Here is a 20,541-nt window from a genome sequence, read left to right on the forward strand (position 1 = left end):
TTCTGACAGATTTAAAAGTCTTCATGTCCAGTTCAAGAAAAAAATGAAAGCACAATAGCTGGAGACTCTGTGAATTTGACTGTTCACTGGACTGTCCTGATAGTTTATCAGAGGTTCAGTGGTTTAAGAATGGTGAACTGATAAAACAGACAAACCCAATCCTCCTCTTCAACAATGTCACAGCTGAAGACTTTGGAAAATACTCTTGTTCTTTGAGGAAATTTACAAAACTGTTATCTGAACAAATTAGCATGTATATCAAAGTTTGGTAGAACTAATAAACAAATTAACCTTTTTATATCTACATCAAATTCATATTTGCTAAATGGGAGCTACTGTATATTACATGCACATACTTTTGTTGTCTTCAACAGATGATTCAGATTTTTTTTGAGTCCTCAACTCTTCCGATTATTGTAGTGTCTTCAGTCTCACTTGTTTTCATCATTGCAAAAAAAAAAAAAAGGGTTTCTTATATTTTATATTTAGAACAGGTTTACATTTGTAGATGGAAAATAAAAGGTTTATTTTTTACATTTAGAAATTTCATAAATTAATTTCTCACTTAGTCTTTTTTATCTTAATAGTTCAAGTAAAAAATATATCATAAATGAACATAAATGAACAGCATGTGTTAGTGCTTAAAAAAGAAAATTGATGTAATAAATAAAATTAAAAAAATATTTAAAATGAATGAATGAATTAGCAACAACATAGTATAACTAGTTTTACTTCCCCACAGATTTCTTCAGCGAACATTTTTTAAAAGATCTTTTTTTTTCTTTAAAAACATTTTAAAAATCAAATGAAAATTAAACTTTTTCAGAAGTATGAATATGCTGTGAAACGTAGATTCTGAAATGGAGAAGGAGAAATGTTCGCGTTTGTCTCTTAGCCACTTCTTCTTTTACTGCTTTTCTCTTCTTGCCTTTTGTCTAAGACTCTGCAGTGACACAAAAACATCTTCTGTGAGTTAAATAAAACCATTGGATCAAAATGCTACAGTTTCTTCTTTTCCTCTTGCCCGGTAAGAAATATTTCTCTAAAGCAGTATTTATCTGTTGCTTATTCCTCATTTAATGAACTAATGTACTGTTCTGAACTAACATAATGTTTTAAAACCATTTATCTATGAATTATTTAATGTGCCATATTTAAAAAATCCACAATGACTCATTAAGCAATAGAAGAAATAATGGTAAATTGTTCCAATAATGCTCCATTATTAATGTTAGCTCATGTATTTGCTAACATGAACTGTGAATGATCAACACTTGTTCTGCATTTATTAATCTTAGTTCAACATTTTCTAATGCATTAATAAAATCCAAAATTTAGCTTGTTAGCAGTTTGTGGTGCTAAGTTCTCAAGAACTAACAACAAAAGGCTGTAATTTCCTTTACTATATACGAAGATTAATAAATATTGTAGAATATGTATTGTACAATGTTTGGTCTTAGTAAACTATTATTATTATAACAATATTGCAAAATGTTACTCAAATGGGTCTGAATACAAATGTCTGAGACCATTTAATACATCTTCAATTATTTTTTAATCCTGGAAGTAATCAGAAATGTGCTATTAGTAAATTAATTTACATTTCACAAAGCAAATAAGGATATTGAATTTTTTACTAGGTATCAGTAAACATCTTGATTTTAGCACATAAATGTTGATTAAGGCTTTTTTTGTTTTTGATATTAATGAATTATTAATAGAAAAACTTTTTAGGTAATCCCGAAGCCCCTTAAAATATTCATCTTGAGATATTTTAACTTTAGCTTCTTTGAAATGACATATAGTAACACACACTATTATTATTAATCAAATCATTATTGAAATAAAGTTGCAGGTGCTGCAGATGTTCGTGACTGGGATGTGAATTATCCTCCTCCGATCTGTGCTGCAAGAGGATCCAATGTCACTGTTGCCTGTAATTTTACATTTCCACGAGAAAATATCCATGTAAAGCAAGTGCTGTGGTGTTCAATGAACTCAAACTCTGACAAGTGTCAGTCTGGGCCATATGTCTATGACAGTGAAGCCAACAATAATTCAAATTTTCAATACATTGGAGATAAAGCTTCAGATTGTTCTCTTTTGATTAATGACATTAAAGTCAGAGATTCTGGAGAATATAAGTTCAGATTTATTACTAATTCTTTAAGGGGCAAGTGGATAGGTGATCCTGGAGTGTTCATTACAGTACATGGTAAATATTCCAAAAATAAATATTCATAAAACTTTTGTTGTAAATGTTTTGTTTGTTTTTAGTCCAGTAATCTCTCTGTTTCATCATGGGTTGTTTTTAATTCCTTTATGACAGATTTAAAAGTCTCCAAGTCCAGCTCTATAGTAAATGGCACAATGACTGGAGACTCTGTGAATTTGACTTGTTCACTGGACTGTCCTGGTGGTTTATCAGAGGTTCAGTGGTTTAGGAATGGTGAACTGATGAAACAAACAAACCCAATCCTCATCTTCAACAACATCACTGCTGAAGACACTGGAAATTACTCTTGTTCTTTGAAGAAATTTACAAACACTTTATCTGGAGAAAGTATGTAGAACTTAGCAAATATAAACCTTTTTATATATCTGATTCATATTTGCTAAATGGCAGCTATATTACACGCAAATATTTTTTGTTGTCTTCAACAGATGTTTCTGAGTTCACAGCTCCTCTGATTATTGTAGTGTCTTCAGTCTTGCTTTTGTTCATCATCATTGCAGCTGTGGTTCTTATAAGAAGGTAGAAAGAGTTTTTGCTACCTGCACACAAATGTATCTTAACTCTCTCAATCAACAATTTAGAGTGTGCATATTAGCTCTGGAGATTAATACTACAGATGAAGACTCTCTCTTAAAAATGAGTTTTGAAAGTTCATGGATGAATTTACCATCAGAAGAATATTGTAATTTTGAAAATAAGTGGATGTGAAACTAAATTGTATCTTTTTATAATGTTTTTCTCAGAATGGAGTCCCCCTCCTTGTCATCATATATTTGTGATGTTTTGTCTGAATTCTGCTATTTAATGTTCATGTGTGTTTTTTTTAATTTTAGAAGAAAAGCAGCAAAAGAAAGAGAAGAACCCATGGATTCTCATTATGCCTCTCTACAAATAACTGTAAATATACATTTAAAACCTATGTAGAAATAACTAATAATAATTGTTTACCTGAAATGTACAAAACATAAATATAAGCTTTACTGGTCAATGAGCTTCTTCAGTAAAAAAGCATGCTGGTTAGTGATAATAATATAGTTTTGTCAGCAGTGTAAATATGGCAGTAAAATTCAATAGTATCTGGATGCAGCCTTTATGATGCAAGCTGAGATTGCATCACTCAGCAATGCAACGTCAGACACAATGTACTCAATGAATTGATTGACATCACTGTGACGGGTAGGGCTAAGTGTGGGGTTAGGTGAGCCTATTAAAAAGCATTGAATGCAGCTCAGATTACACTGCACTAGGTCTGCATCCAGACCCCTCTCATAAAATCAGATGTTTTTATAGCAAATTCAGTGATGTTTACTGGTTCTTCTCTGTCTTCTGTTTGCTTTCAGGCTGAAACTCAAGCATCAGCAGTTTACTCAAACCTACAGGATACACTGAAGGAGTGAAAAAGGATGACATATAATAATAAAGATACAGATGTCAACATTAAACCCAATATATGAGCAGTTAATATTTCTACCGTCAGTAACTGTAATTGTTTAGTCAGACAATAAATCTATTGATGCAGAACATGTTTCCTGTTTTTTATGTTAAAATAAAGACAGACAGGCATTTAAACCATTGCAATAATCTTTTACAGAATGTTGTGATGTCATTTAAACTGTGGTGTTCATCAGATATGAGTTTTAAATTAACAGATTAGTGAACTGTGTGTCAATATTTTATGTAATATAATTGTTAATAATGTTTTATGTATTTTTAAGACAATGTATTCTAAAAACAATTAAACTAATATTTTATACTTCAGTAATAAAGATTTTTGAGTAAAAAAATACTTCAGTCATTTTTTTACTTTTATTATAGTGCATAACGTTAATGCACTGTAAAAAATTATTTTCATGATTTGTTATCACGACGTATTTTACTTTAAGTCAACTTAGATTTACTAAAATAGTTGAGATAACAAAATATTTTTAGTTTAAATTGAATAAAATAAAAGCATGGTGGTAATTCACTGATTTAACATAAAAAATAGTAGATTCAACTAATAGAGCAGAGGAACGTTCGAGGTTACTAAAGTAACCCTTCGTTCCCCGAGGAGGGGAACGGAAGCACTATAAGTGGATTTGATTGTAAAATCCACGCATTGGGAGGTTCGGTTCAGAAGCTACTCGTCTGAAAGAGTATTGAACGGGCCAATTAAGAATGAATTGGCAGCGCAAGCCTGCGCAGGTGAGCGGCATAAGCAATCAACTGAGTATATAAGCTCACCTGGCGCCAGCAGACGCTATCCTTTTTAAGCTGAAGAGACTTTCAACAGCTAAGGGACAGTCATTATGGCGACGGAGTATAGTGCTTCCGTTCCCCTCCTCGGGGAACGAAGGGTTACTTTAGTAACCTCGAACGTTCCCCTTCGGGGGGAACTTCAGCACTATAAGTGGATTTGATTGTAAAATCCACGCATTGGGAGCCCATTGAAAGCGCCATAATGACTGCACCTTACCAACACCCCCGATGAGGAGATAGTCAAGCAAGCGTGACGCACCCACATCATGGGGGGCGCGGTCCTCCAACGTGTCCCTGGCCCTAATTTATCCTACTTCAACAGAAGTTTTACGGATTTATATATATTTTTTGGGAAGTCGTGAGCATCTAGATAATTCTAGGAAAATACGACAGTACGTTGGGAAGCGTGCAATCCCGATAGGGAGGACGCTGCGGAGGCCATCCGTTACCCAAGGGGGGATAGATGGCAGAATTTACATATGGACTAGCCCTAAAAGGGGGAGTACGCATAGCAAAAGAGTGGTTAGCGGGGAGGGAAGACACGGGTCCGCCCAGGGGGGGGACTTAACCGTGGCGGAATAAGCATATGGGATCGCCTAGTGGGGATCACTCATAGCAGGCACCTTTACCCAAAACGCGGGCTGACCAGCGGGCAGACCTACAACGTAGTGGGTCAGCAAGTGACTCCTCCGCTGAGTCAGTGCTGGGGGCCACGGAGGAATCTGCAGGGCTCACCTGACGGGGAACTTTACTGACAGATAAAAAGGCGCACGTATCTCCGTGTTAGGGAAAATGGCGCAGCAAGCGTGTTTCAACACCCTACCGAATTGTTTCCTCAATCACCAAGGGTTACCTAATACCCTTGAGGAAACCGGCTCCACTCGCAGATTGTAAAACCTTGCAAATGTGTTGGGTGTCACCCAGCCCGCAGCTTTACAGATGTCCGTTAGAGGGGCGCCGCGTGTGCGCGCTCGAGAGGATGCGAAGCTCCGAGTGGAGTGCGCACGCGCTCTCGGGGGACGCGGCTCATCTCGGCTCTGATAGTGAAAGAAAGGCATCCACAATCTAGTGGGAACTTATTTCGGTACGGCACTTCCCTGCTGCCGACCGCTATAACAGACGAAGAGCTGCTCAGATGATCTAAACTCTGAGTGCGGTCCGGATAATACGCAAAACGCGAACTGGACAATAAGAAGGGCTGGGTCTGCCTCCTCCGAGGGCAGCGCTTGCAGGCTCACTACCTCGTATTAAAACGGAGTGGTAGGAACCTTGGGCACATATCGCGGGCGGGGTCTCAGGACGTGAGAGAAGCCAGCCCAATTACAGGCACGAGTCACTGACCGAAAAATGCCTCCGGGTCCCCGACCCTCTAATCGATATCAACGCGACCAGCAGAGCTGTCTTCAGGGACAGAAAGATACTGAGTCGAGGATCGAAGGGATCTGACGCGGCTTGTGTAGCGAGGGCGAGATCCTAAGAGGGCATGAGAGGGGGCGGGGTGGATTAATTCGCTTAACGCCCCTGAGGAACCGGATGATGAGGTTATGCGTTCCCACGGTGCTGCCAGCCACCGCGTTATGAGAGCGGAGATGGCAGCCACGTAACCTTGAGTGTGGAGGGCGACAGCCTGCTCTCCAACTTCTCTCGGCGTAAAGAAAGCACAACGCTGATCTGGCAAATTACGGGGGTCTTCTCAGCGAGAGACACACCATTCAGTGAATAGACTCCACGTCAGGGCATAGGCGCGCTCGGGGAGGGGGCTCAAGCCCGAGTGACGGTATTAGCCACCGCAATCGGAGGTTACCTAAGTCTTCCTCGCGTCTAAAAATCTCTTCAAAGATCGGCGAGGGTGCCAGGTGGTGCCCTGTCCCTGAGAGAGTAGGTGCTCTCTCGAAGGGACTGCCAGGGGAGGGCTATCGCGAGGGAGAGCTCTGACATCCAGGTCCGGTTGAGCCAGAGAGGCGCAACCAGCAACCTGTTCCTCGTCCTCCCTGACCTTGCACAGTAACTGCGCGAGCAGGCTCACTGGGGGAAACGCGTATTTGCGCGTGCCCCGAGGCCAGCTGTAAGCCAGTGCATCCGTGCCGAGAGCACTCGGTCAGGGAAAGAACAACTGGCAATGAGCGATCTCGGGGGAAGCAACAGATCGATCTGGGCTTCCCCGAATCGCGCCCATATCAGCTGAACAGACTCGGGGTGGAGTCTCCATTCTCCAGGACGCAAGGCTGCCGTGAGAGCGCATCGGCTGCACGGTTGAGCTTGCCTGAATATGAATGGCGTGCAGCGATTTCAGCCGCGGATGACTCCAGAGGAGCAGACGGCGGGCGAGCTGAGACATGCGGCGAGAGCGCATACCCCCTATACGGCTGATATACGCCACCGCCGCCGTACTGTCCGTCCTGACCAGCACGTGTTGCCGCTCCAGCACCGGAAAAAAACGGTGGAGAGCGAGGAACACTGCCAACAGCTCCAGGCGATATGCCAATGCAACTGGGTACCTTTCCACAGGTCCGCAGCCGCATGACCGCAACGCACAGCCCCCCAGCCCGTGTTGGAAGTGTCTGCTGAAACGACAACAAGACTGGACGCCTGTTCTAGAGACACCCAGGCCTGTAGGAACGAGGGGTCGCTCCAAGGGCTGAGGGCGCGGCGACACAGCGCAGTAACAGAGACTCGGTGTGCGCGCGCGTGCCATGCGCGTCTGGGGACTCGATCGTGAAGCCAGTGCTGAAGTGGTCTCATATAGAATAATCCGAGCGGCATGAAGCGGCTGCGGATGCCATATGCCCCAGGAGCCTCTGAAATAGTTTCAGTGGGACCACTATTTTACTGTCGAGCTCTCTCAGACAGTACAGCATCAGCTGAGCGCGCTCTCCGGAGAGGCGCGCTGCCATGGTGACCGAGTCCAGCTCCAGCCCGAGAGAAGAGATCCTCTGCACGGGGGCGAGTTTGCTCTTTTCTCGGTTGACCTGAAACCCCCACAAGTGGAAGTGCCAGAGCACTTTGTCTCTGTGCATAATCAACTGCTCCGAGAGAGGGCAAAAATCAGCCAGTCGTAAAGAAATTGAGTATGCAGATGCCCGCGAGCCGAAGGGGCGCTGAGGCACCCTCCGCGGGCTTGGTGAGGACCCGCGGAGACAGAGAGAGCCCGAAGGGGAGGGCTTTGTATTGCCAAGCTCGACCTTCAAACGCAAACCGCAGAAACTGTCGGTGGCGAGGAAGAGTGGAGACATGGAAATACGCGTCCATCAGGTCTAATGCTGCAGACCAACCCAGAGGACGAACGCACCGGAGGATGCGCTTCTGCGTGAGCATTCTGAACGGCAGCTTGTGCAGGCAGCGGTTCAAAACGCGCAGATCTAGGATTGGCCGTGACCCACCGCTCTTTTTGGGCACAATGAAGCGTGGGCTGTAAAACCCGCTCTCCATCTCGGCTGGAGGGAGCGGCTCGATTGCATCCTTCGCCAGGAGGACAGCAATCTCCTCTCGCAAGACAGGGGCGGACAGGGGGCTGACCCTGGTGAATACACACCCGTGACTTGGGGGGCCGTTTCGCGAACTGAATCGCATAGCCGAGTCTGATTGTGCGTATGAGCCACCGCGAAGAGCTGGCCCGCGCTAACCAGGCAGGCAGAGCTCTCGCTAATGGACTCATCGCTACAATCGCTGACGTACCAGCCGTGGGGCAGCGCGGAGTGGGTGTGCTGATCCGGGAAGCTCGCGGGTCCCACGGAAAAGCTGGAGGTGAGATATTTGCTCTCACTCCAAACCCGAGCTCCGGAGGGGAGGCTCGAGGGGTGGGAGAAAGGAGACCGTTCTCCCAGCGCTCGTGAGCCACTGGCGAAACGCACCGAATCTGCAAGCTAGAAAGCATAGCGTCCCAGACTGGCAGATTTCGGGCTGTCACATCTGGGGAAGTGAAAAGTGCCCTTTCATAATGTTTTCATGGCAGTAAAAAGTGCCGTTGGAAATGGGGCCCCGCCCTCCAGCGGGGAAAGAGCAAGTTCCCTCTTCTCCAGATGGCCTGTCCCAGGGGCGCTTCGCGGTCCGTTGCCGGACTTAGCGGCGTTCTGGGCAGGGGGGCTGCCTGCTTCCGAGGTGCCCGACGCGCTCGCTTCGCCGGAGGCGTGTGCGGGGGCGGAGCAGCTCTCGTAGGCGGGCGCCTTTGGCGAGGAGCAGGTATGAATGGCACGGCGGGCGGAGCGGGCTACGGACCGCCGATAAGACATCACCCACCAACTGCTCTCTCACCGCCTTGAATTCCTGGGTGAATTCACAGACAGTGTCGCCGAACCTGGCTGGGGATATGGGGAAGTCAAGAAAGCGGACTTTGTCGACTTTGCGCATATCAGCCAGGGGTGGCGCTCCTGGACCACTAATGTGGACATCGTCCTCCCCAACGCACACGCAGCGGACTCAGTAGTCCGAAGAGCTAAGTCGGCGGCGGTGCGAAGCTCGTAAGCCTGGGTTGGACCCACCCTCGTGCAGCTCGGCCAGCGCCTGCGCTTGGTAGCGCTGGTAGGTGGCTATCGCATGCAAGGCGGAAGCAGCCTGGCCCGCAGCTATGTAAGCTCTAGCTCCGAGGGAGGTAGATAACTTACAGGCTTTGGATGGGAGACGAGGCGGACCCCGCCAAGAAGAGGCGCCGCGCGGATTTACCGCCATCGCGCACTCAACCTGAGGAATCGCCACATACCCCCTGGCTGTTTCACCGTCAAGAGTGGTTAGGGTGGAGGAACACGCAGCACGAGCAGAAAAAAGTGCTTTACAAGACCGCGTGAGCCTACTGTGCACCTCCGGGAAGAAGGGAACGCCCCTCTAGTCGGTCCGGCCGCGGAGCTGGGGGATAAACCATCTCCAACCCACGGCCGAAGCAGCCCGGGAAAGCACGGCTAACATGTCCGTTTCAGGATCCGTAGTGACAGCGCTCACCAGCCCGAAGGGGGCGAGCGGGTCTGGATCATCATCGGACAATGAAAGCCCACCCTCCGATGCCGCGGTGGACATCTGGTCTCCGGTGTCATCGGGCGTAAGGGCTACCATCTGTTAGACGGATCGCTTCCCCCGCCCGCAGCTTGGATGGAGCGCTTAGAGGAGCGGGAGGTCCGCGGGCCCGTGGGCGACGGATTATCTCTCGCTGAAACCCTCAGATCTGCCCGAGTGCCCGCTGCAGAGCAGGGGACAACTGGGGTGGTTCGCCCTTTTGCAAAGGCTAACCGCGATCTTGCGCAACAGTTATGGCATCGCAATGACGACATGAACTGCCCGCGAGCAGCGCATTAACATGCTGGACCCCCAGACATGTAACGCAGTGCCCGCGCCCATCATCCGAGGACAGGAAACCACCGCATCCAGAAACGCACAGTCGGAGCGCCGTCCTGATAAGGACGTGCTGCACGACTGTGTTGCTCTTTCTGTGAAGTTTGCAACTTTATACGCACCGCTCTGAAGGACCGGACCCAAAGAACGCCAGGCAAGGGAGAAACCCAGCTCGACCGTCTGCCACTGCGTGTACACACTCTGGACCGGGAGAATGCTCTCGTTCGCTCAGAATCGCTGGTCACAGCAGGAGGAACCCTCATCGACTCGATCAGAAAGTCTCTGAAGCGAAAAGGATAGCGTCTGCTGGCGCCAGGTGAGCTTATATACTCAGTTGATTGCTTATGCCGCTCACCTGCGCAGGCTTGCGCTGCCAATTCATTCTTAATTGGCCCGTTCAATACTCTTTCAGACGAGTAGCTTCTGAACCGAACCTCCCAATGCGTGGATTTTACAATCAAATCCACTTATAGTGCTGAAGTTCCCCCCGAAGGGGAACTACATTTGCTGACAGTTTGGGCTATACTTATCAGAATTATGGAGATTAACGGCCCAACAATGAACATTTTTTTGTTTTATACATTACCCAGGATTTAAAAATAGGCCTATAAATTTAGATCTTTTACTTTCATCATAACTATTGGAATTCGGAGAGCCTTTCAACCAGCACAACAAAAAATGTTTCTGAAGACAATCCCCGGTCCGTGTACGTTTTGTTCATTTGTTTTCCATTTTCAAACGGAATAAAGGAAATGGAGAAAACGGCCGTTTTTCTTTTGCTCACGAGAAAACGAAAAAACGAGATTTTGGCTGGATTTTCGTTTGTTGGTTTAGGGTAGGAAAACGGATAAACGACTTTAAAATTCATTTTACACATGTAGGCGGGGCTGAAACGCCCACTTTCCTCTAATTGGTCAACAAAATCTGCGCTCGTGACGTCACCCTCAAAATAAAAGCCTTACACGCAGGCTTTTAATTATTATTATTTAATTATATATGTAAACAAAGTTGACATATTTTATCATTTGAACCACACACAGTTAGCAGGCTTACATTCATTGCGTATGTATAAATTAAATAAAAACGTAAATCAGCAGTATTCTTAGACATTTGTCATTAAATAAGGTCATTGTTCACTGCCAAGCTTCTTGCTGCTGTGCACCTGATGCTGAGCAAAGAAAGCCATTTCCGAGCAGCACCTGGTTTACATGATTGTTTCAGAGCTATTGTAGGCCTAAATAATAGCCTACTTTGTATAAAATAATAATTTATTATTATTATTATTATTATTATTATTATGCCTATTATTATTAGTATTGTTATTATTATTATTTACTTAGTTATTCAATGGTTGTAAGAACACATTGGACCCTGCATGGGGCTATAATAAATGGTACCATTTGTTTCTATTGGATTTTTTCCTATTTTAATTTAATATATGCCTTTAGCCTATTGTAAATATTTATTTGATAATTAATACTTTTTTATTGCAACGTCAAAGTAGGCCTGTCTTATTATTATTGTTTTTTGTTATTTTTGTTGTTGTTGTTGTTGTTGTTATTATTATTGTAGCAGGGACATAGCCACAGGTGTGGCAGAGTGTGCTGGTACCACCCAAAGTGGCATCTTGCACCTGAAAATAGATGCCTTCGCGCTCAAGCGCGCGCAAAAAACTTGCACAGGCAAAAGTAATGATAAATGTGTTGAAGGAAAAAAAACATTCTAATTATTTGTTAATAAAATAGTGCAACATTATTCTCAGTCAGTGTAGGCTGAAAAAATTAAGATCGCCAGCATTTCAAGGGTGGTTTTATATAGTTCATTGCTGTGACGCGCTATATTTCACTAAGGCTGCACGAGACTGCGCATCTTGCTTATTTTCTCTATTTTACATACAGAACATATCATACAGTCCAGGTTCTACCGTTCTATTGAGTGTGGGGCATTGCTTTACAGTGGTAAAGTGGATTATTTCTTGGCAAATTCATAATGATTCACTTTGTTTAGTAATAAATTTCATAGTTATAAAATAATTACATTTCAAGAATATGTTATCACTTTCAACTATTTAGGATTATTTATTGCATCAAAAGTAATTTCAAAGTAACATTAAATGTACGTATAAACTGCTTAATTTGTGTGTGTAAACACCTAAGATGCAAAAAGCTTATTTAGACCAGAATAGGCCTACTAAATGCAACGGTCAATGTATGTAAACTTATGACCTAAAATGTCTTAAATGACTAAATTTAAGTCTTTTTAAGTTTTTAAATAATTTAAGTTTAACATAAATGATTTAAACTTTAAACTTCAAATTAACAGAGTATGGCAAATAAATTGTTTATTAAATGGAGGTCAGGTGTCTATCTTAATTATAATTATTAAATATTATGACACTATAATTCAGTGGTGTATTGGAGAGTACGCACCTTTTAATTAATTAATTTTAAATAAGTGGTTTATCCTAAATAAAATGCAATGGGATCGGTGTGCAATGAATAGTTTGAAAACCCCTGGTTCAGACTAGACGAGCTAGCTGTCTGTGCGCTGCGCTAATAACTTGGCATTTGCTCTTTTCGGTGCTGCCAGATGCATTTATAGTGCATAAAAAATAAAAAAGGTAATTCGGTAAAGCGCGCAATACGCGCAGAAATAAGCGCACTATATGCATATGTCGAATTAAGTTCTCTTTTTCCTTAATCAAGACTTTTCCATTCGAGGAATTACAGTTATTAATAGCTTAGTCCTTATAAACGATCAGTTTATAAAATACACAATTTACGAATCAAGCCTAATGAAGAAGAAGAATATGCAACGCATTATGATCCTTGAATGATCAGAGCGCATTGATATAAACTATATATTTTATATAATCCATAAATATTAAAAAACATTATACATTTAAAGTAATGGAACATTATATGTTATAAAATCTAAACTATTATTTAGGCTACAGGCTAAATAAAGGCGCCTTTTCGGGGCTGTTCAGCGCGTGCGTCAAAGAAAAGACATGACACAGTCTCTATAAAAACTTGTTGTTGATTTACAATATCTAAAGGGATATAAAACATCTAACATGCATCTCCATTCTCAACGAGTTTCTGTGTTCTGCATCCTTCACAGACCGAGGTCTCATTCTGAGGTAATCTGTAAATATTCTCATTTGGTTCTGGCACATTCTTGATTAAAGGTGAAACTGACCGGCGCAACGGATGATTTGTCATCTAGAGTGACTACAGTTATAATACAGGTTATGGAACTATTTCACTTTCAGCATTGCACTTCAAATGTTTTTCCTTTTTTTATTGTATTTTTAATATTTTTAATTATACAACACAAAATTGGTTCTAAACAGATACATTTTCCTATAGGCTATGATGAAGTGTATATTTTTGTTCACACAGGTCCTATACAAAACTGTGTGGATGGATGATTTGTTTCTCCGTGAAAATCACTCATTTAATAAGCAAAACAGGCCAAAATGTTGTTTAGCTTGCGTCAAACTGGATGGACAATTTACAAACATAATTCTGTCTAAAAAAATTCTGTCTAGTAGTTCCGACAATCTGGGCATATTGAATACAAAGGCTGGTTATTTTATGCAATGAGGGACAATAGGCCTATTACAAATTAAAGAAAATTATTTGCATATTAAAACGAAAATATATAATACAACAACAGATCCTACCTCGTAAGAAATGACTTTAGATAATGTAAATAAGCATCAAGTTTTTTTTTGAGATTGTGTGTCTAATTCAGTAGTGTAGTGCATTTGCGTGGGTTTCCTCCGGGTGCTCCGGTTTTCCCCACAGTCCAAACACATGCGGTACAGGTGAATTGGGTAGGCTAAATTGTCCGTACTGTATAAGTGTGTGTGTATGTGTGGATGTTTCCCAGAGATGGGTTGTGGCTGGAAGGGCATCCGCTGCATAAAAACTTGCTAAATAAGTTGGCGGTTCATTCCGCTGTGGCGACCCCAGATTAATAAATGGGACTAAGCCGACAAGAAAATGAATGAATAATGTGCAATACTAATTTAAAATACGTATCACTAACCTTATATGTGAAATAGCAGGGCCCGCTGTAGCACTTTCTCAAGAAGAGCAAATGTCAAATTATTAGCGCAACGCACATGTAGCGAGCTCATCTGTTTGTCGGAACTACTAGACAGAATTTTTTTATCAACTATAATGTGTTTAATTAGTTAATTTGAAATTTTTTTCATTATTCCAGCAATAATTGTTGAGTGAAAGAATGCGCTAGAAATATGCATTGCGGCTCCCTTTATTGTACAGGCTTATTGCACTTAAACTTTTTTAGGTTCGGCTCTCGAATTAGTAAGGTTATGAGTAAATGTTATTAAAAAAATTTAAAGCCTGCCATCTAGCCTACAATAACAGCAAATTTAATAATAAAAAAAATAATAAGACAGGCCTACTTTGGCGTTACAATAAAATAGTATTAATTATCAAATAAATAATTACAATATATAATTAAAATAGGAAGAAATAAATGAAAACAAATGGTACCCTTTGTTTTTATAGCAGGGCCCAAAGTGTTCTTATTCTGGTTCTGCTAACAACTATTAAAAAGAAAAAAAAAACACACCAAACAATAAAAACACTAGTAACTGATAATAATAATAATAATAATAATAATAATAATAATAATAATAATAATAATAATAATTATTATTATTATTATTATTATTATTATTATTATTATTATTATTATAAAGCCCTTGCTCTGAAACAATCATGTAAACCAGGTGCTGCTCGGAAATGGCTTTCTTTGCTCAGCATCAGGTGCACAGCAGCAAGAAGCTTCGCAGTGAACTATGACCTTATTTTAATGACAAATGTCTAAGAATACTGCTTTACGTTTTTATTTAATTTATACATACGCAATGAATGTAAGCCTGCTAACTGTGTGTGGTTCAAATGATAGAATATGTAAACTTAGTTAATATATAATTAAATAATAATAATTAAAAGCCTGCGTGTAAGGCTTTTATTTTGAGGACGACGTCACGAGCGCAGATTTGGTTAACCAATTAGAGGAAAGTGGGCGTTTCAGCACCGCCTATATGTGTAAAATGAATTTTAAAGTCGTTTATCCGTTTTCCTACCCTAAACCAACAAACGAAAATCCAGCCAAAATCTCGTTTTTCGTTTTCTCGTGAGCAAAAGAAAAACGGAAAAACGGCCGTTTTCTCCATTTCCTTTATTCCGTTTGAAAATAGAAAACAAATGAACAAAACGTACACGGACCAATCCCCTACTGCACCTTTAATTAATTGAACCCATAAAAGAAATAAATATAAAAGTTCAAGACCACTTTGAAAATTCTTGGTCATAAATGAGCAGCACGTGTTAGTGCTTAAAAAAAAGAAACCTGATCGTATGAGTAAAATTAAAAAAATGTTTAAAATGAATGAATGATTTAGCAACAACATCATAGTACATTTGAGATCCCCAAACTCTATTTAGTGAATATTTTTAAAATAACTTTTTGTTTTCATTGAGAACGTTTTAAAAATCAAATTAAACTTTTTCAGAAGTACGAATATGTTGTAAAACGTAGATTCTGAGTTTGTTCTCCTGACAGAACCACAGATGCCAGTTAAGAGTTTAGGGGTGAAGAGGAAATATAAATGTTAGCATTTGTCTCTCAGCCACTTCTTCTTTTACTGCTTTTTATCTTCTTGCCTTTTGTCCAAGACTCTGCAGTGACATAAAAACGCCATTGTATTAAAATGCTACAGTTTCTTCTTTTCCTCCTGCCCGGTAAGAAATATTTCTCTAAAGCAGTATTTATGTGTTGCTTATTCCTCATTTAATGAACTAATGTACTGTTTTGAACTAGCATAATCTTTTGAAACCATTTATCTATGAATTATTTAATGTGACATTTAAAAAATCCACAATCACTCATTAAGCAATAAAAGAATTAATGGTAACATTTCTCAATAATGCTCCATTATTACTGTTAGTTCATGTGTTTGCTAACATGAACTATGAATGATCAACACTTGTTCTGCGTTTATTAATCTTAGTTCAACATTTTCTAATACATTAATAAAATCCAAAATTTTGCTTGTTAGCAGTTTGTGGTGCTACGTTCTCAAGAACTAACAACGAAAGGCTGTAATTTCCTTTACTAATATTGACAAAGATGAATAAATATTGTAGTATATGTATTGTACAATGTTTGGTCTTAGTAAACTATCATTAACAAATGGAACAATATTGCAAAATGTTACTCAAATGGGTCTGAATACAAATGTCTGAGACCATTTAATACATCTTAAATTATTTTTTTAATCCTGGAAGTAATCAGAAATGTGCTATTAGTAAATTAATTTACATTTCACAAATCAAATAAGGATATTGAATTTTTTACTAGGTATCAGTAAACATCTTTATTTTAGCACATAAATGTTGATTAAGGCTTTTTGTTTTTGACATTAATGAATTATTAATAGAAAAACCTTTTAGGTAATCCCGAAGTCCCATAAAATATTCATCTTGAGATATTTTAACTTTAACTTCTTTGAAATGACATATAGTAACACACACTATTATTATTAATTAAATCATTATTGAAATAAAGTTGCAGGTGCTGCAGATGTTCGTGGCTATGGTGTGAATTATCCTCCTTCGATCTGTGCTGCAAGAGGATCCAATGTCACTGTTGCCTGTAATTTTACATTTCCACGAGAAAATATCCATGTAAAGAAAGTGCTGTGGTGTTCAATGAACTCAAACTTTAACAAGTGTGAGTCTGGGCCGTATGTCTATGACAGTGAAGCCAAGAATAATTCAAATTTTCAATACATTGGAGATACAACTTCAAATTCTTCTCTTTTGATTAATGACATTAAAGTCACAGATTCTGGAGAATATAAGTTCAGATTTATTACTAATTCTTCAAGCGGCATGTGGACAGGTGATCCTGGAGTGTTCATTACAGTACATGGTAAATATTCCAAAAATAAATATTCATAAAACTTTTGTTGTGAAAGTTTTGTTTGTTTTTAGTGTTTTTAGTTTTTTGTTGTCTTCAACAGGTGTTTCTGAGTTCACAACTCTTCTGATCATTGTAGTGTCTTCAGTCTCGCTTGTAATCATCATCATTGCAGCTGTGATTCTCATGAGCAGGTAGGAAGTTTTTAGTTATACTTGCACTCATAAAAAGTCTCTCAGTCAGTCTAAATAAAATAATAGAAGACATTTTAGAATTCATGAAGTATAAGGATCTGTTAAAATATTCCAGATGAAGAGTTTTGCTGTTGGTGGTGATGACTTTAAAACAAATTTGACTGATTTTATACCCTATAGAGAAACTACCAAACTGTTTAAGATCAGATAAAGCATTTAAGAAATTATTTAAAATGATTAAAATTATTTAAAATAATTTAAAAACTATTTCAGCCCATATCCTAAAATGATCAAATATTTTTTATGTATCATCAATATAGTGCTTTTGCTAATGTGCGTCAATTTGTCTATTTTTTTAGAAGGAAAGCAAAACAAAAAAACCTAAAGAAAGTAAGAGAAGGAACCAGAGTTTCCAGCCTGATCTCACAAGAAAACGTAAGTAATTCATGTTTTGCCAGTTTCAGATAACATCTGCAAAGCAACTGTATATGTCTGCAAAACCTAAAAATTTTCACAGTATTTTACTCTGTACATTTTTTCTAATTTAAAACTGCATGCAGATTTTGTGGAATCGCCCTGAAAATGGTCAAGACAGCACTAGATACTATTTACACAGCCATTTGAAAACTACAGTAAAGTTAGATATTACTGCATTTAGTCAAGTATCTGGGTACAAGACACTGAGTATGTTTCACATTTTTACTGCACTTGCTCTTTGACAATTCTAATATATTCACAGCATTGTGCAAAAGAATGAATACACCCTTATTTACAACAAACATAAACTTTCTTTGGGTAGACTAGAGCTGTGCACAACTGTACACAATATTGCAGGACATATTGGAGCTAAGCCTACAACACACATAGGTCTGTGAATCATTCATCAAATTGTTCAATTTAGAAGACATTGGTAACACTTTACAATAAGGTTCATTAGTTAATGCATTTACTAACATAAACTAATCATGAACAACACATGTACAGCATTTATTAATCATGACTGAACATTTACTAATGCAATATTAACGTTCAAGTCCATGCTTGTAAACATTAGTTAATGCACCGTGAGTTAACATGAACTAACAATGAACTACTGTATTTTCATTAACTAACGTTAACTAACATGAACAAATACAGTATGTATTGTTCATTGTTTGTTCATGTTAGTAAATGCATTAATTAACATTAACTTATGAACCTTATTGTAAAGTGTGACCAAGACATTTTCAAAAAAAAAAAAAAGATTAAAAAATTTTTTATTTGCTTGACCAATTTTGACAACTAGTTCAACATTTTTGTATGTTTTTTTGTATGTAATGACTCAAGTAATGAAATGAGGACTATAGTTTTATATGGAATGACTATTCAGTATTTACAAGTTTTGTTAATTTTGACTGGCATAAGCAAATGATAATGTTGTAAATAGCAGAGAGTTGTATGAAAGCAATTGATGCATGTCCAAAAGCATTTGTAATTTGTTGTAAGGAATGAGAAACTGCTACTATGATGTGCACAAATGACCAATTGTCACAACAAGAAAATCGGGACTCGCTAGTTGGCATTTCTGTGTGGAGTTTGCATGTTCTCCCTGTGTTTGCGTGGGTTTCCTCTGGGCCGTTTTTCCCTACAGTCCAAAGACATGCGTTACAGTGTATAAGTGTGTGTTTGTGAATGTGAGAGTGTATGGGTGTTTCCCAATACTAGGTTGCGGCTGCATAAAACATATGCTGGAATAGTTGACGGTTCATTCTGCTGTGTTGATAAATAAGGAACTAAGTCAAAGGTAAATTAATGCATTGGACAAAGAAAAACTGTGATTCAACCTCTGACTCTAACCCACAGGAAGCAGTGGATGAATCCAAGGAGAATGAAGTGCTGTATACGAGTGTCACCGTTAAACCCAAAAAAGCAGACGTTAAATCCCAAGAACAAACGTGAGTGTTTAATTACTATGATCAGTTTTTTTAGGGTATTGCACTTAAAAAAAATATATGTTTTAAAGGATGGATCTGTTTTTAGGTGTGCCAACACAGAGCAGCAGAATGAATCCATTTACAGCGGAGTGAAGACTGCTTGATTTGATACAAGTGTGTGTGTGTGCACGTGTGTAAAAGAGATACAATCCTGCCCTTCAAAGATAGAAAACATGACATCACCAACACTTCCTCTAGTGTTCCTCCAGTGTTAGTCTGGTTTTGCTATATTTGAAGGTACTAATATAAAAGAAAATTCGATAATAGTAAGCAATGCATTAATGGAAACTTCTTAGTATGATAAAGTAAATAACAACTTCTTTAAAAAACAATGTGTGTTTTCAGCTCTGAAACTGTCAGAGCAAGAATATGACTATGTACATATATATGTATTTTTTTTCTCTAACAGACATAAATTAAATTCTTATAAGCATTATTTTTTACAGATAAAAGCATTTTGTATTATTTAATTTTAAAGTAAGTTAAGTTAGGAGTTGCATTTAAGCTAAAGAAAACATCTTAGGCCTAGATGTTTCTTGATAAAAAAAAAAACAATAGCAAAAAATTAAAATTAAAGACATAAAACAATTACAAAATGTATAGCAATACAAGAGCTTCAACCCAATTAAAACGACAAGCTAAGATCAGCTTAAATAGGTAAATTGTAAACCTTTATGCAAATTAAAACCTTTCAGGTCACTGGAGAGTGTGGACATGCAACAAGAATTAACTGTGCAAACTTGATCTTAAAAATACTAGTTACAAATACACACTGTTACATTCATTAGATATTAGATAAACAAAACATAGAGTGTTGTATTTTACTGGTACAAAGATGAACACACACACACACACACACACACACACACACACACACACACACACACACACACACACACACACACACACACACACACACACACACACACACACACACATTTACAAGTAGCTGAAGTCGTAAAAAGTATGTACTTTTTTAGTATCACACTGTATCTTTCCTTTTGATTGTAAAAGCTAACAATGGCAGTTTGCATTTGTATATTTAGAATTCTGCTCATGTTCCAGTCTGTCATAAAGGCAAGCTCAGGACTGTTTGATGGGGTTGTGGATTACAGCTAATAGTGCTGTAAATAACATTTCTTGCACAAATTTGATTATTTCAAGCTCGATAAGCTTGTGAATAGCCTAAGCTAACAAATAGTGACCTACACCAGTTAATTTGCTATACTGCTTCCTGATATTTATATGTTTATTTTAGGCTTATACGTTTACATACCCATTGTTTATTGTGATATATACATACAGTTGAAGTCAGAATAATTAGCTCCCCTGAATTTTTAAACTGCTTGTTTATTTTTTCACCAATTTCTGTTTAACAGAGTGAAGATTTTTTCAACATACTTCTAAACATTATAGTTTTAATAACTCATTTCTAATAACTGATTTATTTTATCTTTGCCATGATGACAGTAAATAATATTTTACTACATATTTTTAAGACACTTCTATACAGCTTAAAGTGACATTTAAATGTTTAACTAGGTTAATTAGGTTAACAAGGCAGTTTAGGGTAATTAGGCAAGTTATTGTATAATGATGGTTTGTTCTGTAGACT

At 39.2% G+C, this 20,541-nt stretch overlaps 2 protein-coding genes across 3 annotated transcripts; both read left to right on the forward strand.

Annotated features, from left to right (window-relative positions):
• The first annotated feature begins 819 nt into the window (after positions 1 to 819).
• On the forward strand, positions 820 to 3,757 carry LOC100535079 (B-cell receptor CD22-like). 2 transcript variants are annotated; one of them, XM_087284969.1, is made up of 7 exons: positions 820 to 1,027; positions 1,850 to 2,012; positions 2,127 to 2,215; positions 2,330 to 2,563; positions 2,665 to 2,755; positions 3,070 to 3,133; positions 3,577 to 3,757. In XM_087284969.1, the coding sequence occupies exons 1-7, from the start codon at positions 997 to 999 to the stop codon at positions 3,631 to 3,633; spliced, it is 729 nt and encodes a 242-aa protein (XP_087141095.1). In that variant the 5' UTR covers positions 820 to 996; the 3' UTR covers positions 3,634 to 3,757.
• A 12,974-nt stretch (positions 3,758 to 16,731) lies between these two features.
• Positions 16,732 to 19,163, forward strand: LOC110438018 (sialoadhesin-like). The gene is made up of 5 exons (XM_087286368.1): positions 16,732 to 16,771; positions 16,863 to 16,953; positions 17,313 to 17,388; positions 18,796 to 18,887; positions 18,973 to 19,163. Exons 1-5 carry the CDS (start codon positions 16,732 to 16,734, stop codon positions 19,028 to 19,030), a joined length of 357 nt encoding a protein of 118 aa, XP_087142494.1. The 3' UTR covers positions 19,031 to 19,163.
• Positions 19,164 to 20,541: the final 1,378 nt, after the last annotated feature.

This window comes from Danio rerio, chromosome 16 (assembly GCF_052040795.2).
Source record: "Danio rerio strain M-AB ecotype USA chromosome 16, GRCz13ab, whole genome shotgun sequence".
NCBI lineage: Eukaryota > Metazoa > Chordata > Actinopteri > Cypriniformes > Danionidae > Danio > Danio rerio.